The sequence below is a fragment of the Aquarana catesbeiana genome, linkage group LG01 (assembly GCF_042186555.1).
Source record: "Aquarana catesbeiana isolate 2022-GZ linkage group LG01, ASM4218655v1, whole genome shotgun sequence".
Lineage (NCBI taxonomy): Eukaryota > Metazoa > Chordata > Amphibia > Anura > Ranidae > Aquarana > Aquarana catesbeiana.
In genome coordinates, this window is record NC_133324.1 from 549,334,231 (window position 1) to 549,359,955 (window position 25,725).

General features: G+C 43.9%; 1 protein-coding gene across 2 annotated transcripts in view; it reads left to right on the forward strand.

Moving 5' to 3' along the window:
• LOC141105598 (serine/threonine-protein kinase PLK2-like) overlaps positions 1-25,725 on the forward strand; it is a 122,847-nt gene that overhangs the window by 16,759 nt on the left and 80,363 nt on the right. The window contains exons 3-4 of one of the 2 annotated variants that reach the window (XM_073595543.1): positions 8,186-8,302; positions 10,765-10,894. In XM_073595543.1, coding sequence (XP_073451644.1) covers positions 8,186-8,302; positions 10,765-10,894 — 247 coding nt within the window. The remainder of the gene's footprint in view (positions 1-8,185; positions 8,303-10,764; positions 10,895-25,725) is intronic. The other variant, XM_073595552.1, reaches the window with a different exon arrangement.

Here is a 25,725-nt window from a genome sequence, read left to right on the forward strand (position 1 = left end):
AATACAGGGTGCCGTGAAGTGGCCTTGCAGCTTACACATACGTTTGCAAATGTGTGCTAACTAAACCCCTGTTTTTAACGCATACTGTTAGACAGGCAGACTGGTTGGTGAGTTAAACTGGGAATTTCTATGGTTTTGTCTTGCATGTGTTGCCCTTCCATGTGCTCCTTCCTGTGAAGGCCAGTTATAGGTGGGGTCAGGGGCCATTTTGTTTGTAAGCGGCATTGCACCCAGAACCATGCAGGCAGCATCAGATAGGTAGTCAGTTAGCTGCAGCTCAAGGAACCTCTAGCAACCTCTGGAGGAACCCTGGTTGAGAATGGCTGGTCTAGGTGGTTTATAGGGCTTACTATACACTATACAATTGTCCTTTTGCATGCCATTTCCATCAGGACATTGATATATACATACAGTATATGGTTTTGCATAATAAAAGGTGAAAATGTAGAAGTTTATTCATATGTATAAAGGGAATTTTACAAAATGTACATAATGCATGTTTTAAGATGTGATACTGCTCAGCACTGTTTATGTTTTTATTGTCACTGATTGCATATGTGGGAACACATATAGTTTGAGCAGCAGTAACACATTCACACAGCAGAATAGTAAGCATTTTTTGGATTGCGCAGCAGTTTTTTTTGCTGTATGTCCTTGCCAAGTGGAAATGCATCATCAATGCCAACCATGCAAACACCATCTGTTAGGAAGTCAGTGAGCTGCAGCTCAAGGAACCCCTAGAAACCTTTGGAGAAACACTGGAGAAAACTACCATTCCTTTATACTGGCTTTTGAAATTTACAAATGCAGCAATTTAGAATTTGAATGAAAGGTTTAGCACTGGGAAACACTTTTTGAAAGATAAATAGTGCATTTTATATACAACTATATAGATCAGACCAAAATGAGGGACAAATGAGGAGGAAAGAGGGACAGAGGGACTTTGTTCCAAATCAGGGACAGTCCCTCATAATCAGGGACAGTTGGGAGCTATGCCATAATGAAGGTGATTCATGAGTGTACTAAGTGTCCCTAACAGATCGGCTGGGAACAGCAATTTTACATTGCTCTCTAGACATTTTATTATTATTATTACACCTGGATGCCTGAGCTGTATTCTGATGTTTTCAGCAATTTATACTGTGGTTATTCTATGATTACGTTTAGTACTGAACAGAACTGAAAGAAATATGTAGCCTGTCATTGCTGACCAGGCTGCTATGCTGACTTCAGCATTTTCTAGTCACTGACACAAAATAAGTATACAAGTTTGAAATTCAGACTAGATATATATATATATGTAGGAAGGCCAGTATGGTGGCCTGAATTTATGGGAGGAGCCCGGGGGGTACTTAAGCAGCCCGCTCACCTGTGGTGCTTGTCGGTTTCCTGTGCGCGATACACGTCACTAGGCCGACTATTCGAGATACCAGCGTCCGCAAGTTCTTGCCTCGCAGATTTCCGTATTCGATACCGTACTCAGAACTTTCGAAGTCCGCGTTTTTCGTTCGTAGTTTGTACCACGCGGCTGGCTTGGCTGTCGCAGGTAAGGTCCCGTCGGACTTTTCGTTTTCATATCAAGTCACGAAACCGTAATTTCAAATTTTTCGTTTCACTCGCTTTTCATAAACGGCAATGTATATCGCATTTTTCGTTTCATGTCATGTCACTAAACCGTACTTTCAAATTTCGTTACTCGAACTGCACGATTGCAATGTATATCGCTCGTACTTTCGATATGTTACCATTTCGACAGCACCGCGACGCAGACGTCGCTTCATTACTAGCATGTCGGTGTTTGAAAATATGCATCGGTAAACAGCCATAGCAAGTCGCAATTTGCAGGTATCGGATCAAGTCAGTTCGATATCAATCATTTCTCATTTCTGAAACATTCTAGAACTCATTTCTGACATTTCAAATCATTTCAAAACATTTCTCATTTCAGTCACCTACCGCGCTCCGATTCGAATCCAGTCGCATCAAAGATGCACCGATTCGTTCCGGTGTGCCCCAGCTAATACGGCCTCATTTCTATACATGCTCCAGAGTTACGTTATTGTCTGTCAATTGTATCTCTGTCATGCTTATCATTTCATTTCCACGTATCACGTTCCGACATGAATCCAGTCGCATGCTAAATGCACCGATTCGTCTCGGCGTGCCCCAGGATTGGCCTCATTTCTATACATGCTCCAGAGTTACGTTTGTCAGTCATTCGTACCTCTGTCATGGTTTCATTTCAATTCCACGTATCACGTTCCGGCATGAATCCAGTCGCATGGCAATGCACCGATTCGTCTCGGCGTGCCCCAGGACCGGCCTCATTTCTATACATGCTCCAGAGTTACGTTTTTCAGTCATTCATACCTCTGTCATGGTTATCATTTCATTTCCACGTATCACGTTCCGACATGAATCCTGTCGCATGGCAATGCACCGATTCGTCTCGGCGTGCCCCAGGACCGGCCTCATTTCTATACATGCTCCAGAGTTACGTTTATCAGTCATTCGTACCTTCTGTCATGGTTATCATTTCATTTCCACGTATCACGTTCCGACATGAATCCAGTCGCATGGCAATGCACCGATTCGTCTCGGCGTGCCCCAGGACTGGCCTCATTTCTATACATGCTCCAGAGGTACGTTTATCAGTCATTTCGTACCTTCTGTCATGGTTATCATTTCATTTCCACGTATCACGTTCCGACATGAATCCAGTCGCATGACAATGCACCGATTCGTCTCGGCGTGCCCCAGGACTGGCCTCATTTCTATACATGCTCCAGAGGTACGTTTATCAGTCATTCGTACCTTCTGTCATGGTTATCATTTCATTCCCACGTATCACGTTCCGACATGAATCCAGTCGCATGGTAATGCACCGATTCGTCTCGACGTGCCCCAGGACCGGCCTCATTTCTATACATGCTCCAGAGTTACGTTTCATCAGTCATTCATACCTCTGTCATGGTTATCATTTCATTTCCACGTATCACGTTCCAACATGAATTCAGTCGCATGGTAACGCACCGATTCATTACGGCGTGCCCCAGGGCTCGGCCTCATTTCTGATACATGCTCCAAAGTCCGGATCATACCTAGTCGCAGACATCGGGGGATTAATCCATGTCTCTGCCATGCAATTACTACCATTTCACTCCCACAACGCATCACCGTTTTGGAACCAGTCGCATCTGACATGCACCGATTATTTACGGAATGCCTTGCTGGTTCCGACAGCGTTTCATACCTATACCAGAGCTCGGTTGGTTGCCAGTCGCAAACACGGCACAACCAATTCGAGCCTCGGTCTAATAATCATTTCTCTCATTTCATTTCACACTGTGCTCCGATTCGAATCCAGATGCGTCAAACAGGCACCAGTTCGTCCAGGGTGCACCAATGTTTTCACTTGCCTCATTTCAATACATGCTCCAGAGCCCGGTTCTCGGTCGAACTAATGATGACGACCAGGCCGGACCTCTGTCATGGAGTCCATTCATAATCAAGGCAAACATTTCGAATCATTTCATTGTCATACAAATCGTTGCTTCAAAGTCAGTTAGCAATCCCTTCACGAATTGTCACCTTTTCGTTTTTCTCAGGTCAGTCAAAGTTCAGTAGGTCCACCCTGCACCAGGTTGGACGATATCCCCCCAGGTAAAAAAAAAAAAAAAAAAAGAGGGAAGGGAGAATAAGTCGGGTAAGTATGACTCAGCGGATCAAAAGAAAAACTTGAAATTCATCTCACCCCTAATAGGTTACAGTCAACCAGGGAATAAAAGCTCAAGAGATCTTCACCAGAACAACCATGTCTCAGGCCGGCAGCGAAGACCTCACGGCCCCTCTGTCACCTTCTCCGGTCTCAGAAAGCGGCAGCGTGCAATCCCTTAGGGGATGGACTATCCCCAAACTGACGGCAGAGCTCAGACGCAGAGGTGTCCCCTTCCCCGCCACAGCAAGGAAAGGCGAGCTTTTCAAACTCCTCTTTCCCCCACCAGCAGCAGGACCTAGTACCCAACAGGCATCCCTTCAGTCGATATCATCCGCCATTTCGCAATTACACACGATGGTGTCATCTCTATCCACCTCAGTTGCAGACGTCCAAACCAGGGTTGCACTTCTGGAGGCCCGACCGGCCACGGCTGTCCCCGACCCAACTGCAACTCAAACCTTGACACCTCTTCCTGCAGGTACCTCAGGCTCAAGCAACATTGTCTACCCCTCCCACCTGGTCCCAACCAGTATCAGGAAGGACATCTTGGACGGCAAGGACGTCAACCTGGCCTCTCTCCTCATTTCCGTCCATGATTTGGCAGAAAATAAAGCCTACTCCTGGGGTGACATATCGGTGGTCCTTAAAGCCAAAGACCCCAGGTTGAACCGCAAGCTAACAGTCCCAGAGTTTACCCTGGCCTTTGGCATGCTCAGAGATGTCCTGTGCTCAGCCACCCCTAGCAGGCGGGAAGAGCTGGACTTGTATCTCCATACTGTGGTAGATTTGGGCCACAAGTATGGAGGTTTTGCATTTTACGATTATCATCGTTCCTTTTCAGCCAAGGCCGCGGCCAGACTCATACAGTTCCAGATCACGACAGATTGGAGTCTCATGGACACAGAGCTCTTCTGCCGCCACTTTGCCGGCTTACGCTCACCTCTGTGTGCGATTTGCCAGTCTTCCACCCACACTGCCACCTGGTGCGCCAATACGGCAACCAGACGGCCATTCGAGTTTCCCTCTACCTCAGGTTCAGTACAGGGTCAGCCGATCCCTGAACCAACGCCTCAGGTGGACAAACTCGGACGCCCAGTCCGAACCGTGGGAGGGGCAGCCATCTGTAATAACTTTAATTATGGATCCTGTAACTTCAGCCAATGCCGTCTACTTCACCTCTGCACCTTATGTCAAAGAGCACACCCTAGGATTTTGTGTGAAGTCAAGCAACACAAGAAGGCGTGACTAAGCCGGATCAACCTCTTATGGTTAGGATGGTATCTCACTTCACATCCCACCCCTTCCCTGGCCACCTACCTTATCCAAGGCTTCACAGCAGGCTTTCACACCGGCCTCATTTCACTACCCCATACTACTCACGAATGTGCCAATCTTCGTTCGGCAGCCATTGACGAACAAGCCATAGATCGGCTCTTGCAAGCAGAGGTGGATCGAGGTTACGTGATAGGCCCTTTCAGTTGCCCCCCTTTCAGCACATGGAGAGTCAGCCCTATTGGGCTTGTCAAGGGCAAGTTTTCGAATAAATTACGCTTGGTGTACGACTTGTCTGCGCCTCATTCTTCCCACATACCCAGTCTCAATTCCCTGATCCCCTCCGAAGAGTTTTCCCTAAAATATTCTTCCGTGGACATGGCAATACAAGCGATCATCAAAGCAGGCACAGGCGCCTGGCTCTCCAAAGCCGACATCTCGGATGCTTTCAAGCTCCTGCCCATCCACCCATCCCTTTGGTGCTGGCACGGCATCAAATGGAAGGAAGCATATTATTTTGCTACAAAGCTCACCTTCGGTTCGAAGAGTAGCCCATGGCTCTTCGACACGTTCGCCCAGTCCCTCGGTTGGATACTATTACACAAGGGTCAATGCCATGAAGTCATCCATTATCTAGATGACTTCCTACTGATAGAACCGCCCAGCAAGCCCCCAGGAGATCTCGACAGACTTAGGGTAATTTTTGGAAACCTCAATGTTCCTATCGCCGAGCACAAAGTCGATGGCCCAGCTAATAGCATCACTTTTCTCGGGGTCAGCTTGGATACATGTGCAATGCAAGCCAGTCTCCCCCTCGACAAACTAACACGCATTAGGGCAGTCCTTCACGAGTTTACACACACCAAGGACTGTACCAAAAAACAGTTGCAGTCTCTCCTGGGTATGCTCAACTTCGCTATGCGAATTATTCCACAAGGTCGCACATTTGTATCACGCCTACTCATAGTTCTGTCAGAAACTCAAGACCCTGATCAGATTTTGAATTTAGACTCCGCAGCTATAGCGGACCTATCCATGTGGGAGGAATTCTTGTCCGCCTGGAATGGCATATCTCTATTCATACCGATAGTTTCGGTCCATTCACCCCAGGTGGTGACGGACGCCGCAGCCTCCACAGGTTTCGCGGCAATTTTTGGCCATCATTGGTTTTCAGGACCCTGGCCTCAACAGATACTATCGATACCTGGCTTTTCCCAAACATCTGCCCTCTTTGAGCTTTACCCCATAGTGGCAGCCGCACAACTCTGGGGCCACCACTGGACAGGACAAACTGTAGTCTTTAGCACCGACAACCAGGCCACGGCAGACATCATCAACAAAGGCAGGTCCAAGTCCCTAGCAGTCATGTCCTTCCTGCGCAGGTTGGTTCAACTGTCTTTACAACATCAGTTCAATATACACTGTGTATTTATTCCCGGCAGATACAACTCAGCAGCTGACGCACTGTCACGTTTCAATTATTCCTCCTTTTTTAAACAGGTTCCCGATGCCGATCCAATGTCGGCCCCTATCCCTGTCTGGTCACAACTGACCCTGGACTAGTTCAACATCTACACGGAGCTACACAACTTATAAATCATTCCCTCTCCTACAACACACTTAAAGCCTACCAGACAGCCTGGAAGGCCTTTAACAAATTCCTCACGTCCTGCCGTAAAGGACCAACAGATATCAAGCAGGTACTGGCCTTCGCTGCACACTGCCACACGCAGCTGGCCTTATCCTACAATACCATCCGGCTATACCTAGCCGGCATTCAACATTTCATGGCGCTTGAAGACCCCACAAAATCTTCACTATTCTCATCTCACGCTATACGAGCCGTTCTAAGGGGAATTCAGAAACAACAACCAGTCATCAGCACTAAGCGCTTGCCCATTACGGGACCCATCTTTAGGGACATGTCAACGGTTCTGGCTACCTCGCCATTCGGTCTGCTCCGCAGCACGGTCTTACAAGCAGCTATATATCTAGCGTACTATGGGTTCTTGCGCCCTGGAGAATTCACTTCTAACAAATCCACAGACCGAGTACTATGCAGACGACACTTACTTAGATACCAAGACCACTTCATCCTGCACCTCGAGGTCTCTAAAACCCAGCAAATGGGCTCAGGAGCGAACATTCACCTCTACAAAACCGACAACAGCTGGTGTCCAGTCGCCGTACTCAACCGGCTCCTGTCACTCCTGCCTGAACAATCAGACAGCAGTCCCCTTCTACCATTCCCAGTTAAACCCTTAAACGCCTCTCAGTTTGTGGAACACATAAGGATACTTCTCCGCAATCTTCACCTTAACCCTAGTCAGTATTCCGGACACTCTTTTCGTATCGGAGCAGCCTCCGCGGCGTCCCGCCACGGGGTTCCAGACCACATCATCAAAAGACTGGGCAGGTGGAAGTCAGCCTGCTTCGCCCGGTAAATCCCCAATCCACAAACAGAGATGGCACAAGCATTCTCCAAATTGGCTCAATAAATAATTGTAAATCAATAAAATCATAACCCTACCTGAATGTTTTTGCCCCCTTATTTTGGCATACCGGCCATTAGACCAAGGCACACTTTCAGGTCCATTTCATATGGTAAGTCCACACTTTCAGGTCTATTTCCGATGGTAAGTCCTATCTTTACTATAAGTGGTATCCATGTACATACCGGACATAGGGCTCCAACCATAAGTAGGAAGGCCAGTATGGTGGCCTGAATTTATGGGAGGAGCCCGGGGGGTACTTAAGCAGCCCGCTCACCTGTGGTGCTTGTCGGTTTCCTGTGCGCGATACCCACCCTCCCATCCCCATTTCACAGCATTTCTCAAACTATTCATTTCATTCATTTCTCTTACAGAATAATCATTTCTTAAACCAGGGTATGCCCCCTTATTTTGGCATACCGGCCATTAGACCAAGGCACACTTTCAGGTCCATTTCATATGGTAAGTCCACACTTTCAGGTCTATTTCCGATGGTAAGTCCTATCTTTACTATAAGTGGTATCCATGTACATACCGGACATAGGGCTCCAACCATAAATATATATATATATATATATATATATATATATATATATATATATATATATATATATATATATATATATATATATATATATATATATTAAAGGTAGGAATGCTGACATATTGAGACTTATAATCTCTCACTGTCCTTTGATAACAGGTTGAAAAAGAAATTGAACTCCACAGTCAGTTAAAGCATAGAAACATTGTCAGATTTTACCACCATTTTCAAGACCAGAAGTACGTGTACTTGGTGCTAGAGTACTGCAGACACAAGGTAGGTAAATTCTCTTAATTAAAGACAAATTTAAATAGTAGTTACAGTTTGCCTGTTTATTAAAGTTATAGATTATTGGAATAAAGAGTGTACTAACATCCCAAGTATAAGCAACACATAAAAGAGAAAGATTAAGGGACTAAAGAGTAAATATAATATAATACAAATAATTTTACTTTTATTTGAACAGTCATAAAATTGTGCAAAATCAAGCAAAATACACACATTTTTGAAACATCCTAAAACTACACCACCATACTCATTATCACAGATCATAGGAAGTGAACTCACATGTGAGCAGGTGACCAGGGATCCCCAGGGACATGGAGTCTAAGGGCCAGTCAGTTTCACCAGAGCCCCTAAAGGTGGAGATGGATTTCGCTGCTACTAGATGGGTAGTATCATGTAACTATCTAATATTTAGGCAATCATGTACAGCTACCTATGTGTAAGGGATATGTATTCTGTCCCAAATTGTCCAATGGAAATAAACACCAGGAACAGCACTTCAAAGCATTTCAAAATGTACCATAGTATTTTTTTTTTGCAAAATTTTTATTGTTTTTTCAAATATATAGGAAAATAAAATAAAAAAGAACAAAATAAATTTGCAGCGTCAAAACAACGCAACATCGGAATAACTAACATGTAACTAATCATTGACGATTAAAATCTAGTATATATAAACAACCCAAAACATAAAATGGGTCTTCTAAGAGAGATATTTCTTTCTTTCTTTTTCATTTGCTTACTGTAGTAATTGGTAATATTTTTCGTTTATGGAAGTCCAGAAATCAGGTATTTTTGGATTTGTGCAGACTCAAAAAAACCTCAGCTCAAAATAAACATTTTACCATTCTCAGTCAAATTTCCCTCTGAACCTGCTAATGGAGCTTCCTGGTCAAACCCCCCTTATTGGGTTATTCATTTATATTTTATTATTTGTACTGTATGACTTTTCTTTGGTACCCCAAACACTTCTTATATCTATTGGGTATAGATAAGAAGGTTCAATTGTTTAAAATCACGTTTGAACACCACTACTCATTATGATTTTTTTCCAAAAAGTGTTCAATTCACAATCCTAAAATGCGTAATGCTTGCTTTTCCAAACAAAACAAACATTTATCTGTTGAAAGCTTTTTTTTTTTCTCATAAATTTATTTTATCTCGCAAAGTATTATTTTATCACTGACTGAAAGGGCTCTTTTTTCCTCAGCTCCTCCACAGACAGCTACTGAAACTTCCATTAATCACCAGCCTATAGCTAGTGTTATTTTAAGGAGTGATAATCTGTGTGTTAATCTTTGTGAATTGACTTTAACATTGATTTTTTTTATAAGGGCTTATAAAATAACACTGATGGTGTTATAATAGCACTAGTAGTGGTATAATAGTACTACTTACAGTGCACACTTGATAACGAGTGCCACACATCTTTGAGAATTGATAGGTAAGAGGTATAAGATGTAATATTAAGGAATTTACAGATGAATAAGAGAAAATTGCCTGATCTCATAAAATAAGGATGCTCCATAGATGGGTAAACCTTTCATGAATAGTAATAATGGTCAGTGAAAGCTCTAGGTTCGGCTTTACAAATCACTATTTTACAGGACCGGTATAAATGTTCTACATAATGTAAATTACATTATGCAGAGGCACACAGATGATGAAAGAATGCTAGCTTTTCAATGGAGAGAAGAAAGCACTGGCTTCTGATAATTGTCAGTATACTACCCGATTTTAAGAAGCACATATACTGTACATTAAACATATAAATAGCAAATCTATAAAGACACATAACAAAAAGGTAAGTTGTGTAAAATAAATAAGAGTATAAAATGTTTAATTATTTTAGTCCACTTTGAACATCTATGCGTTTAATGGCTGTGTGCAACCCACTTCGGGACACCATTCTTCACTTTCTGTCCCTTTAATCAGTAGCCCATGCTATGGAGGCAATAGGTGTCAATGGGGCAAGAAGACAACAGCAGCAATAAAAATTTGACAGCAGTTCCAACCTCTTTCCACTCTACTAATTAAAAAAAAAGAGTTTTTGTTGTCTCCCCCCATTGTACATCACCATTGGATTTAGCAGTAGGAGATGGTAGCAGATGTAGAGATGCTAATGATGATGTGTCTTTATAAGTGTTTTCAGATATATCAAAAAAATATGACCTGCTTCATTTAAATTGAAGGTGACCTGTTGGCTATAATTATGTGTACAGTCAGCATTAGCGTGTTTTTTTTATTATTATGCAGTCCCGATTAGAGTTATTGCATTATTATATTCAGAGCATTTCATAATTTACGTGTGATATGTGAATGATGTTGCACATTACAAAATTATTTCAAAACCCCTTGACCTTTTCCTTTTTTACAGGTGTTGGCTGTTAGTATTTACATGTGTATTTCATACTGCAAGCAACTTATGGTTCTGTGTCTTTTTTTGTCTGCAGTCTCTTGCCCACATCTTGAGCATACGAAAAATACTGACAGAGCCTGAAGTGCGATATTACATGAAGCAGATATTACTTGGGGTACAATACTTGCACCTTAACAGGATAATCCATAGAGATCTAAAACTGAGTAAGTAAAAAATACCAATGTAAATCAAGTAATAGTGCAAGAAGTCACAGGTGTCACAATTTATTAAGGACGCATAGGGGTTGATTTACTAAAGGTAAATATGCTGTTCACTTTGCAAGAGAATGTGCCCTAGATCTTAGTTCAATGGGGTAAAGTTTCATTTTACAAAGAATATTCAATGACTTGCTAAGAAAATTTAAAAAAATGCATTTTTGACTGCCCATGACAGGATGATGAAGGTCAGCAGAGCTTCACCCCATTCACTAAGCTCGGGGGGTAATTCCCTTGCCAAGTGAACCATCTATTTGCCTTTATTAAATCAACCCCTGAATGTCACATACAGTAAGTTGATTTGTCAACATTTCAGGGCCTTGTAGAGTCCCCTTCCATGCAGTGGCACCATGACCTTGGCTTTAATTCCTCACTACTAATTTTGTAATGGATAATAAAGTGACCCTGTCACCACATCCTCTTTTTCTTTCACCATTTCCTACTTGCCATTGTTTTCCTAATAAGTAGATTTGTCAGAACCTATAGGTGCCAGTGTCTCTTTTTTTTTATTGTGACCCTGTCACCATATTGTCACTTGTTAAGAGAGCCAGACCTGTAAAAAAAAGACCACCTTTCTGGTGGTCCATGTCTCAAACTCTGCCATTTTGCAGTTCCCCAGCTCCTGCAGGTACACTTTCTGGTGTCATGTCCTGTAGCTAGTGAGAGAAACCACAGTGTTTGTTGAAAGGAGCAGGTATTCAACACATCTGACACTGTTAAATACATGCAGCAGTCAGGAAGCTGCAGTAGCAGAAAATAAGTGCCCAAGTTTCAAGTCACTGACCATCAGAAAGGTGGGTTGTCTCTGTTTACAAGCAAACACTGTTAACTTTAAAATAAAAATGCTTGCAGTCTCAGGGATAAAAATACTATTGTGAAGAGCATAGTCACAGTCAGAGGTACAACAGAGGGATACTTATTGGGTGTATTTGGCTTTTAGTTTGAGCCAATCCTATGTCATAGTAAAGAGAGTGCAGTACATAGAGAAAAAGAAAAAATAGTAGCTCCTTGAGGTCAGGGACTGTGATTCACAATGTACTGTATATGTAAAGTGCTGCGAAAATTGTCCGATATAACAATAACGTGCTGTTATCATGGTTCCCCAAATTGTGGTGCTGTCCGCTACATCAAGGGAGCCTTTCTATTTATATTTGTATACCTGAAAATTATGTGATTGGTGCTCTGAGAGGAGATTCTTCATTTGTTTGTGGAGTCTTGGATTAAGACACTTGACACTTTCCTCCAGTGTGAAGTGTTTAAACTGTTGTGTACATGGTTGTAATTCAGCCACATCTTTGGGTGAGTATCACTGGGGATTAGTTGTGTCTCTGCCTTTCCTTGATGTGATTGATGCTCTTAAAAGAGGTTCTCCATCCACTTGCAGAGTGAATTCTTGGATTAATAATTCTAGCAGAAACCTTCAGTGAGTGAGCCTTATGCCTAAAGTGCTAAAGCTGTAGTACACACAAGTGTACCTCAGAGACTTATGGTCCGTACACATGATCCGAATATCGTACGACAGATCGTACGACTTTTTTCGCTTAATAGTCGCAAGTAGAAATTGAATAGGTAACTAAAGTCATGAAAATTCAGAAAAAAAAAAAAATCGGAAGTGATGCCATTTGTTGTAATGTATTTGTATTGCATTTTCGGACGACAACTATACTGACTAAACGAAAATCGTACGATCTGGTATCGTACGCGTAAAATTTTCGTGCTTGTCCGATCGAATAATATCAGATGAACTGTCGTAATCGTCTCTCGAAAGTAGTGTACACACGATCCGAAAATCGTACGATTCTTCCTCGGACGACAGTTTTTCGTACGATATTCGTGTGTACGGGCCATTAGGAAAGCATATTCTTATTGTGTTACACATTCTTAGATAAAACTGATATTGGTATAGTGCCATGTGTTTTTCTTTTTTAACCATGGTTCAAAAGGAAGTTAAATGTAAAAGGATGGTGGAGTGAGATGGGTAAAAATAGAAATCTAATAATAGGAGATATATAAATAAGGCCACTTAGAAAAAGGATCAGTATTGAATATTACCATAAATTTGTTTCTTTTGCACAGCAGTATTTAGAAATCTTTGCAAGTAGTTCAATTTTAAATATTTACATAAAATTACATTTTTAAATCCAAAAGGGTAGACATACAATATAGATTATAAGGTGTTTATTTACTAAAGACAAATAGGCTGATAACTTTGCAAGGGGAGTTGCATTTTGCATTGGAATTTACCCCAGAGCTTAGTGAATGTGATGAAATTTCATGTTCTTGGGCAATACCCAATCAGGTACAAGAATAAAAATACACTTTTGCTTGCACCTGATTAGATTATGGAAGTTAGCAGGGCTTCACCTCAATCGCTAAACTTTGGAGAGCGTTTCCATGCAAAGGGCAAATTCCCTTGCGAAGTGAACAGTCTATTTGACTTTAGTAAACAGAGGTCTGTCTCAATTACCGTTACACAAATTGAAAATTTTAATACCTAGTAATGAACAATAAAAAAAAGCAAAACATAAAAAAGCAAATTTATGTACAAGACATTTTTCTTGTGACTTTCAACTAAGCCATTAGCATTCCTTTAAAAGAAGTTTGTCCCAAAGGGCATTTCTAAACTCACAAGCTGTTTAGTAGTTCCCGGCCAATGATGGTGAATCTATTCAGCTTCACTATGAATGATTTCTTATAAAAGTGTTTGCGCACGGTTAAAGAACATCATAGTCAGCCATGTGTTCCCCTTGCACTTTTACTTGTGGCTTAGTTACATTTTTAGTAATGCAACCTTATTAACATACACTAAGCAATATCAAGGTTTACTGAATTGTAAATGCTCAAAATTGTGTATTCTGACTTGCAGCAGATTGATGGAATATCCTTTTGTGAGAACATATCGAGCATGCTCTGTCATTTGTGTGGTCTGCTGCTTTCATTTCACTGCAGTTTGCAAATATTTTCAAATTAAAAAAAGAAAAGTTACGTAGTGTCTCCTCAAAATATTTAGTCAGTCTGGCTCCAAAAATAGGACATTCCACACACAGACTCAGAGCATTTGGCACCTTATAACAGTCTACATGTAATAAAACTGAGAACTACTCACATAATCCCCAGTGTCAGTTGGCAAAAGATACTTTTAGCTGTTTACACCTCTACTTCATTCATTGATAGCTTTAGTTGATGACAGGTCAGCCCATGCAGGGCAAAGTAACTGGTTCACCTAAAGTGTATCTAAAGCCAAAACTTGAGCAGAGTGGGGAAGTGTTAAAACCACTGTCAAGTGGAAGATTCTCTACTACTTTGGTCAAGGTGACACAGGGCAGAAAGTGATGGAAAATCCAAAACTTTACAGTTACCTTTGGAACAATAATAGAGTGGAAAAATTCTACTAGTGACACCTGTTTCTGTGGGAACTGTCTAAGATGAGATGAAGTATCTAGTCCTTGTCTGTGTGCAATCCAGATCCCAGCCTCCATATTGAAGATTAGGGATGAGCTTTATGTTTCGGATCGAACATGAGTTCGACTCGAACATTGGCTGTTTGCCCGTTCGTCGGAAACTGAACATTATGGGGCATTCGCGCCAAATTCGAACGCCGCGTAACGCCCCATAATGCACTGTGGGAGCGTAGTGCATTGCTGTATGATGATTGGCCAAAGCATGCACCATGACCTGCATGCTTTGGCCAATCCCAGCGCCCTCAGCTAAGAGAGCCATAATTGGCCAAATCCAGGTCGCCTTTGACCAATCATGGCTCAGGGGGACTAAGTCCATGCCCCACACTATATAAGGCTTCCTGTCACGTACCTGGTAGGTGGAGCCCGGAGTGCAGAGAACGGCCTCTCGTATACCTCTGACTCAGGAACCCCTGAAGGTGTGAACAGGGGCTCGGGAGTACAGAGGGGCACAAGTGCCTGGCTGGAACACTGGAGTAGAGAGCTGGATCCTGTAGTCAGCAGGAAGGTGCTCTGTAGTCCCGAAGCAGGTTGCAGACAGCAGGAAGGTGCACTGTAGTCCCGCAGCAGGTTGCAGATAGCAGGGAGGTGCACTGTAGTCCCGTAGCAGTTTGCAGACAGCAGGGAGGAGTACTATAGTCCTGTAGCAGGTTGCAGACAGCAGGGAGGTGCACTGTAGTCCCGTAGCAGGTTGCAGACAGCAGGGAGGTGCACTGTAGTCCCATAGCAGGTTGCAGACAGCAGGGAGGAGTACTGTAGTCCTATAGCAGGTTGCAGACAGCAGGGAGGTGCACTGTAGTCCCGTAGCAGGTTGCAGACAGCAGGGAGGTGTACTTTAGTCCCGCAGCAGGTTGCAGACAGCAGGGAGGTGTAGAAAAGCCAGGTCAAGGTGCTGGCAGGCAGATCAGGCACAAGAGGGCAAACCAAGAGAATAGTCAGAGTCCAAGCCAAGATTGGGGCAGGCAGCAAACAGGTAAGTCAGGAACAAGCCAAGTAAGTACTGGATACAGAGAAACTGGTAACAAGGGAGCAGGGGTCTCAGGAAACGCTGTAGACCGGACAGGAAGGCAGCATTGGAACAGTCTCCTTTAAATAGCCCATCTTGGCGCCAAGTGGTGTTACAGGGGGTGCCCGTGCGCCGCTATTGGCACTATTGCGCACGCGCGTTTGCCCATTAGCGCTATTGGCGCTATTGCGCATGTGCGTTCGCCCATTAGCGCTACTGGCGCTATTGCGCGCGCGAGGGCCGGATGGCGCTTACAGGCATTCTTTTAATCTTCCGTTTGCTGGAATGACTACAAAAGGGCTTTTCCTGACACTTCCTGCACGTCGGTCCCGTGTAGTGTGTTGTTGGCGTGGATGGAGAGAGAGTGTCATTTAGATTAAGCAGGCAGGCAGGTTATTCAGTTAGCTGCAGTGTATTTAATACATATACAGACAGTCTATATATACAGTCAGGTCCATAAATATTAGGACATCCACACAATTCTAATCTTTTTGGCTCTATACACCACCATAGTGGATTTGAAATGAAACAAACAAGATGTGCTTTAACTGCAGACTTTCAGCTTTAATTTGAGGGTATTTACATTGAAATCAGATGATTTGTGTAGGAATTACAACAGTTTGTATATGTGCCTCCCACTTTTTAAGGGACCAAAAGTAATGGGACAGATTAACAATCATCCATCAAACTTTACTTTTTAATATTTAGTTGCAAATCCTTTGCAGTCAATTACAGCCTGAAGTCTGGAACGCATAGACATCACCAGACGCTGGGTTTCATCCCTGATGATGCTCTGCCAGGCCTCTACAGCAACTGTCTTCAGTTCCTGCTTGTTCTTGGGACATTTTCCCTTCAGTTTTGTCTTCAGCAAGTGAAATGCATGCTCAATCGGATTCAGGTCAGGTGATTCACTTGGCCATTGCATAACATTCCACTTCTTTCCCTTAAAAAACTCTTTGGTTGCTTTCGCAGTATGCTTCGGGTCATTGTCCATCTGCACTGTGAAGCACCGTCCAATGAGTTTTGAAGCATTTTGCTGAATATGAGCAGATAATATTGCCCAAAACACTTCAGAATTCATCCTGCTGCTTTTGTCAGCAGTCACATCATCAATAAATACAAGAGAACAAGTTCCATTGGCAGCCATACATGCCCACGCCATGACACTACCACCACCATGTTTCACTGATGAGGTGGTATGCTTTAGATCATTGTTTCTCAACTCCAGTCCTCAAGGCGCACCAACAGGTCTTGTTTTCAGGATTTCCCTCAGATGAAATGGCTGTGGTAATTACTAAAGCAGTGATACTGATTAAATCACCTGTGCATAATAATGGTAAGACTGAAAACATGACCTGTTGGGGCGCCTTGAGGACTGGAGTTGAGAAACACTGCTTTAGATCATGAGCAGTTCCTTTCCTTCTCCATACTCTTCTCTTCCCATCACTCTGGTACAAGTTGATCTTGGTCTCATCTGTCCATAGGATGTTGTTCCAGAACTGTGAAGGCTTTTTTAGATGTTGTTTGGCAAACTCTAATCTGGCCTTCCTGTTTTTGAGGCTCACCAATGGTTTACATCTTGTGGCGAACCCTCTGTATTCACTCTGGTGAAGTCTTCTCTTGATTGTTGACTTTGACACGCATACACCTACCTCCTTGAGAGTGTTCTTGATCTGGCCAACTGTGGTGAAGGGTGTTTTCTTCACCAGTGAAAGAATTCTTCAGTCATCCACCACAGTTGTTTTCCGTGGTCTTCTGGGTCTTTTGGTGTTGCTGAGCTCCCCGGTGTGTTCTTTCTTTTTAAGGATGTTCCAAACAGTTGATTTGGCCACACCTAATGTTTTTGCTATCTCTCTGATGGGTTTGTTTTGTTTTTTCAGCCTAATGATGGCTTGCTTCACTGATAGTGACAGCTCTTTGGATCTCATATTGAGAGTTGACAGCAACAGATTCCAAATGCAAATAGCACACTTGAAATGAACTCTGGACCTTTTATCTGCTCCTTGTAAATGGGATAATGAGGGAATAACACACACCTGGCCACCTGGTTGTTTTTACACTTCTGTTGGTGTACACAGTACCGTGTACCCATAGTGCAGTTGCTACTACTTTTCTGGTGGTGTACACAATACATACAGTGCAGAAATAGTTGCTATTAGACTTCTGGTGGTGTACACAATACTGTGCACCCCTAGTGCAGTTGCTACAAATTTTCTGGTGGTGTACACAGTACACAATACATACAGTGCACCCATAGTTGCTATTAGACTTCTGGTGGTGTACACAATACCGTTCACCTCTAGTGCAGTTGCTACTACTTTTCTGGTGGTGTACACAATACATACAGTGCACCCATAGTTGTTCTTACACTTCTGTTGGTGTACACAGTACCGTGCACCCCTAGTGCAGTTGCTACTACTTTTCTGGTGGTGTACACAGTACACAATACAGTGTAGTGTGGTTTTGCTAAACAAAATTTACAGCATGTCCGGAAGGCCACCAAAGAGAGGCAGACGCTCACCGGCCACTAAAAGAGGGCAAGCAGGCTCTGTGTCTACAGTTAACAGTGCTGGTCGTGGACAAGGTGTATCCTCAGCAGGTGGCTGTGGGGCACGCTTGTCTTTTTTTTCTGCAGCTGGCCCTGTTTTTGAGCCACAACATGCAGAAGAGTTGGTGGAATGGGCAACAAAGCTGCCCTCATCCTCCTCATCCTCTCTCACCCAGGCTCAGAGTAGTTTGCCTGCCAATGCAGCTGCCAAAGCGTCCTATTCCATCTGCTCCATGTCAACAGTCACTCCTTCCCTAGCCCCACCATCATGCACGGAGGAGTCCCCCAAACTATTCCACCACAGTGTTGGGTACATGCTGCAGGAGGATGCCCAGCGTTTTGAAGGCTCCAATGATGGCACCCAGGTTGAGGAAGGGAGTAACGTGAGCCTAGAGAGAGGGGGTGCCCAAGAAGGTCAAGAAACTGGCAGTCATGTTCCCCCAGCTGCAGCATACTGCCAAGTTTGCTCCAATGACAAGGGGATGATGAGGTCACTGACTCTACTTGGGTGCCTGATAGAAGAGAGGAGGAGGAGGCACATCTCCAACGAGGCAGGATGCCCTCCAGGGGGCAGTTTAAGGGCAGCCACCCTATTTCATCACACCGCAGAGCTAAGCAGGCGCTGCTGACTCCCGGCATATTTTGAAAAGTTCTTTGGTGTGGGCCTCTTTTGACACGTGTGCAGCAGATCGCACCATTGCTGTTTGCAACATATGTCTGAAGCGTATCAAGCGTGGCCAAAACAGCAGCTGCTTGGGCACCACATGCTTGACCAGACATATGACAACCTCCCATGCAGTCCCTTGGCAACAGCACTTAAAAGACCCACATCAAAGAACAAGGCGGACCTCTCCTTGCTCCTCATCAGCTGGGATCTCCAACCCCACTATACCTCCAGTCCTCTCAGAAATCTGCACTGAGAGGAATGAAGGCATAGAAATAGGTGTCACAAGTGCTTGCGGCCAATCTTTGGGTGCACGGTACTGGTACACCAACATCCGATTTTACCAGGCAAATTTCCCTACCCCATTTGCTAAACCATCGAAAGAAATTTGGTCCCAGCAATCCACATCCTCAGCGTCTGAATGCTAGCTTGGCCAAATTGCTAGCGCTGCAACTGCTGCCTTTTCAGCTGGTAGACTCTGCCCCCTTTCGTGAAATTGTGGAATGTGCAGTACCTCAGTGGCAGGTTCCCAAAAGCCATTTCTTTTCACGGAAGGCCATTCCAGCTCTCTGCCAGCATGTGGAAGGCAATGTCTTGGCCTCGTTGGACAGGGTGGTCAGCAGTAAGGTGCATATTACCGCTGACTCATGGTCCAGCAGGCATGGACAGGGACGTTACCTTTCTTTCACGGCGCACTGGGTAACTCTGCTGGCAGCTGGGAAGGATGCAGGACAGGGTTCATTATTGTTGGAGCTTGTTCCACCACCATGCCTCCAAAATGCTAGTAGTGGTGATTATGCCACAGCTCTCTCCTCCACCCCCTCCTCTTCTTCTTCCTTTATGGCCTCTTCCTCTGCAGAATTGTCCTCTGAACCAGCGGTGCTCCGTAGGCGTTCAAGGGGCTATGCAAGCACTCAGGCAAAAAGATTCCATGCGGTTCTTGAGTTGGTCTGCTTAGGGGACAAGAGCCACACTGGGGCAGAGATTCTGGCAGCCCTGCAGGGGCAGGCTCAGAGGTGGTTGATGCCATGCCAGATTCAGCCAGGAATGGTTGTATGCGACAATGGCACCAACCTCCTCTCCGCCCTCGGACAGGGACACTTGACCCATGTTCCCTGTTTGGCTCACATCCTGAATTTGGTGGTGCAGCAGTTCTTGAGCAGGAATTACAGGATCTCTTGAGGCAGGCCAGGAAAGTCTGTGGTCATTTCCGCTGGTCATATAATGCCAGTGCTCGGCCGGCTGACAAAGAGAATGCAACCTGCCCAAGAACCGCCTCATTTGTGACATGCCCACCAGGTGTAACTCAATGTTGGCAATGCTGCAGCGGCTGCACATGCAGCAGTGGGCCATCAATGAGTACCTGTGGGAGTATGGCACCAGGACAGGGTCAGGGGAGCTTGGCTTTTATTCGCCACGCCAGTGGCTACTAATCAAGGATGCATGCACTGTCCTGTCACCATTTGAGGAGGCCACAAGGATGGTGAGCAGTGACAGTGCATGCATCAGTGATACTGTCCCTCTTGTCTTCCTGTTGGAGCACACGCTTCATGAAATAATGGACAGGCCACTTGAGGCGGAACAGAGGGAGGAAGAGGAGGACTTCCTTACCTCTCAAGGCCCCTTTATCCAGATAGTATTCCTGCGGGCCCGCCGATCACACAGGAAGAAGAAGAGGAGAAGGAGGAGGATTGTATCAGCATGGAGGTGGAGGATAACACTTATCAGCAGCAGTCTTCAAGGGATCTTTTTCAGTCCCCAGAAACCCATGGAGTTGTATGTGGCTGGGAGGAGGTGGTTGAGGATCATGTGATCCTTAGTGACCCAGAGGACTCAGGATCGAATGCCTCTGCAATCTTACGCTGCATGGCCTCCCTGATCCTGCAAAGCCTGCAAAAGGACCCTAGGATTCGTGGTATCAAGGAGAGGGATCGTTACTGGCTGGCAACCCTTCTTGATCTACGTTACAAGGGTAAGGTTGCAGAACTTATCCAGCCTTAAGCCTTCGCAGAGGGAGCAGAGAATGAAACATCTTCTGGAGGCCTTGCAGAAAGGTTTGTGCAATGCATTTCCAGAGCCTGGGAGGTTACAATTTCCTGGACAACGTGTTGCTGAGGCGTCGTTCAGTCACAGAAAGAGCGGTGGAGAAGGTGGCCGGCTGACCGTTGCCTTCAGACAATTCTTCAGTCCTCAGCGCCAAGGTCTGATCGGTTCCAGCAACCATTGCCAGCGTCTGAATTACATGGTGCAGGAATATCTAGGGGCATGATCAGACTTGGAGACCCTTCCAACAGAACATCCACTGGGTTACTGGTTCTTGAGGATGGACCACTGGCCAGAGCTTGCTCAATATGCAATTGCGCTACTGGCCTGTCCTGCATCCAGCATTCTTTCTGAACGCACATTCAGTGCTGCTGGAGGCTTTGTAACAGATCACAGAGTGTGCCTGTCCACAGACTCTGTTGATCGGCTCACATTTTTAAAATTGAATGAGTCTTGGATCACCAGCTACCAAGCACCTGATGCTGATGTAACCGATTGATATTTCTATGGATGTGGGATCCCTTGAAGACTGCAAATGCTGAGTGACTATCCTATTATGCTGAGTGACTATCCTATTCCTACTCAATCTTTATGATGATAGCTTCTAAGAATATTTTTGGTTCAGGGCACCACCACCACTGCCTAAGGCCCAATGTTGCTGCCCCCGTTTAACAGGGGCGTGTAATTACAATTTTTGATCAACTATTTAACAGCAGGGCTCGTTCCTGCGCTCAACAAGAGAATCTGTGAGGCTTTACAGTGTTGTGCCACCACCACCATCTAAAGCCCAATTTTTCTGCCCCTGTTTAACAGGGGCATATAATTACAATTTTTGCTCTAAAATTTCACAGCAGAGCCCGTTCCTGCGCTCAACAAGAGAATCTGTGAGGGGTAACAGTGTTGTGGCACCAGCACCACTGCCTAAGGCCCAATTTTTCTGCCCCTGTTTAACAGAGGTGCGTAATTACAATTTTTGATCTAATATTTCACAGCAGGGCCCGTTTCTGTGCTCAACAAAAGTATCTGTGAGGCTTTACAGTGTTGTGCCACCACCACCACCTAAGGCCCAATTTTTCTGCCCCTGTTTAACAGGGGCGCGTAATTACAATTTTTGATCTAATATTTCACAGCAGGGTCCGTTACTGCCCTCAACAAGAGTATCTGTGAGGCTTTACAGTGTTGTGCCACCACCACCACCTCCTAAGGCCCAATTTTTCTGCCCCTGTTTAAAAGGGGCATGTAATTACAATTTTTGCTCTAATATTTCACAGCAGGGCCCATTCCTGCACCCAACAAGAGTATCTGTGAGGCTTTACAGTATTGTGCACCCACGACCACCACCACCTAAGGCCCAATTTTTCTGCCCCTGTTTAACAGGGGCATGTAATTACAATTCTTGATATAATATTTCACAGCAGGGCCCGTTCCAGCGCCCGCCAAGAGTAACTGTGAGGGCTTACAGTGTTCTGTTACCACCAACACCTAAGGCCCAATTTTCCACAGAGTGTATACAGCAGGCCGTATAGTATATACAGGCGGTCCGCTATTTTCAAGCATCCAACTTACAAATGACTCCTACTTACAAACGGAGGGAGACAACAGGAAGTGAGAGGAAATCTACCCCTAGAAAGGGAAAATTTTCTCCTGTAAGAGTTAATATGGGAAAAAGGTGTCTCCACTGATGCTTTATCAGCATCCCTAGTTTCCCTAATAACCCAAAATTTTCAAAATCCAATTGTCATTGGGACAGAAAGTGAGGTGAAATCTTCTGAACAGGGGCACAGACAGCAACACAAATGTTATAGGGGTGATAACCCTTCCCTATGTTATCCAAAAAGCTTAAAAATAGATTTTTTGGCTGGAGCTACACTTTAAAAATGTACTTGTTCCAAATTACAAATAGATTCAACTTAATACCAAACCTACAGTCCCTATCTTGTTTGTAACCCGGGGACCGGCTGTATACTACTCTTCAGAGTATATAGGGCCTGGGGGCCCCATGCCTTTTTTTTTGTAATTTGGGTGCGGGGTTCCACTTAATATCCATACCAGACACAAAAGGCCTGGTAATGGGCTGGGGGGGTTACCCATGCCGTTTTTCCCAATGATTTTTATCTATATTGCCGGGACCCGACATTACATTACAGCCGCAAGCAATTTTAAATGACTTTTATTCCTTTAGAAATGTCATTTTGTGCAGGGACTGTTCTAAACACGGGAAAATGCGCCACTTTACAGGCATACTATAGTCACCCCCCAGGCAAGATGTTTAAAGGAATATTTCACTTTTATTGTTTCACTTTAAGCATTATTAAAATCACTGCTCCCGAAAAAAACGTCCGTTTTTAAAACTTTTTTTTTGCATTGATACATGTCCCCTGGGGCAGGACCCGGGTCCCCAAACACTTTTTATGACAATAACTTGTATATTAGCCTTTAAAATTAGCGCTTTTGCTTTTTCACGTTCAAGTCCCATAGACTTGAAAGGTGTTTGCGTGTTCGCACAAATTTTTTGCCTGTTCGCATGTTCTGCCGCAAACCGAACCGGAGGGGTGTTCGGCTCATCCCTATTGAAGATATATACTTGCTTATCAGACATTAGTTACCAAATTGCATACTGCTATATGCACACCATAATATTTTAATGCAGAAAAAACATAAGGGAGGGAAATAAGCATTCCACCACACTACAGCATCCTTGTATGCCACAATATATGCTGTACGTATCGTGCATGCTGCTGCTGTGTGCTGTGCCCAATGTTTTGTGTATTGTATGTATTGCTGTGTGCCATATCCAATGAGTTGGTTGTGTTGTGACCTTCTCTGTGCCATTAGTCAGTGTGCTGGGTATGGTGTGTGCTTCTAAAAACTTTGTCTAGTGTGCTGGGTATGATGTGTGCTTCTGAATACTGTGTCCAGTGTGCTGGGTATGGTGTGTGCTTCTGAATGTTTTGTCTAGTTTGTTGGGTATGGTGTGTACTTCTGAATGCTTTGTCTCGAGTGTTGGGTATGTTGTGTGCTTCTGAATGCTTTGTCTAGTGTGTTGGATATGGTGTGTGTTCGTGAATACTTTGTCTAGTGTACTGGGTATGATGTGTGCTTCTAAATACTTTGTCTAGTGTGCTGGGTATGGTGTGTGCTTCTAAATACTTTGTCTAGTGTGCTGGGTATGGTGTGTGCTTCTAAATACGTTGTCTAGTGTGATGGGTATGGTGTGTGCTTCTAAATACTTTGTCTAGTGTGATGGGTATGGTGTATACTTCTAAATACTTTGTCTAGTGTGCTGGGTATGATGTGTGCTTCTAAATACTTTGTCTAGTGTGATGGTATGGTGTGTGCTTCTAAATACTTTGTCTAGTGTGATGGGTATGGTGTATACTTCTAAATACTTTGTCTAGTGTGCTGGGTATGGTGTGTGCTTCTAAATACTTTGTCTAGTGTGCTGGGTATGGTGTGTGCTTCTAAATACTTTGTCTAGTGTGCTGGGTATGGTGTATACTTCTAAATACTTTGTCTAGTGTGCTGGGTATGGTGTGTGCTTCTAAATACTTTGTCTAGTGTGCTGGGTATGGTGTATACTTCTAAATACTTTGTCTAGTGTGCTGGGTATGGTGTGTGCTTCTAAATACTTTGTCTAGTGTGCTGGGTATGGTGTGTGCTTCTAAATACTTTGTCTAGTGTGCTGGGTATGGTGTATACTTCTAAATACTTTGTCTAGTGTGCTGGGTATGGTGTATACTTCTAAATACTTTGTCTAGTGTGCTGGGTATGGTGTATACTTCTAAATACTTTGTCTAATGTGTTGGATATGGTGTGTGTTTGTGAATATTTTGTCTAGTGTACTGGGTATGATGTGTGCTTCTAAATACTTTGTCTAGTGTGCTGGGTATGGTGTATACTTCTAAATACTTTGTCTAGTGTGCTGGGTATGGTGTGTGCTTCTAAATACTTTGTCTAGTGTGCTGGGTATGGTGTATACTTCTAAATACTTTGTCTAGTGTGCTGGGTATGGTGTGTGCTTCTAAATACTTTGTCTAGTGTGCTGGGTATGGTGTATACTTCTAAATACTTTGTCTAGTGTGCTGGGTATGGTGTGTGCTTCTAAATACTTTGTCTAGTGTGCTGGGTATGGTGTATACTTCTAAATACTTTGTCTAGTGTGCTGGGTATGGTGTGTGCTTCTAAATACTTTGTCTAGTGTGCTGGGTATGGTGTATACTTCTAAATACTTTGTCTAGTGTGCTGGGTATGGTGTATGCTTCTAAATACTTTGACCAGTGTGCTGGGTACGGTGTGTGTTTGTGAATACTTTGTCTAGTGTGTTGGGTACGGTGTGTGCTTCTGAATACTTTCTCCACTGTGTTGGATATGGTGTGTACTTCTGAATGCTTTGCCTAGTGTGTTGGGTATGTTGTGTGCTTCTAAATACTTTGTCTAGTGTGTTGGGTATGGTGTGTGTTTGTGAATACTATGTCTAGTTTTTTGGGTATGGTGTGTGCTTCTGAATACTTTGTCCACTGTGTTGGGTATGGTGTATGTGAATAAATACTTTGTCTTGTGTGCTCAGTGTGGTGTGTGCTTCTGAATGCTTTGTCTAGTATGTTGGGTATGGTGTGTGCTTCTGAATGCTTTGTCTTGTGTGTTAGGTATGTGTTTATGAATACTTTGTCTATTGTGCTGCGTATGGTGTATGCTTCTGAATACTTTGACTAGTGTGTTGGGTATAGTGTGTGTTTGTGAATACTTTGTCTACTGTGTTGGGTTATGTGTGTGTTTCTGAACACTTTGTCTATTGTGTTGGGTTATGTGTGTGTTTATAAATACTTTGTCTAGTGTGCTGGGTATGGTGTGGGCGCCTGAATACTTTGTCTACTGTGCTGTGTATGGTGTGTATTTGTGAATACTTTGTCTAGTGTGCTGGGTATGGTGTTTGTTTTTGAGTACTTTGTCTAGTGTGCTGGGTATGGTGTTTGTTTTTGAGTACTTTGTCTAGTGTGCTGGGTATGGTATGTGTTTCTGAATATTTTGTCTACTATGCTGGGTAAGGTGTGTGTTTATGAA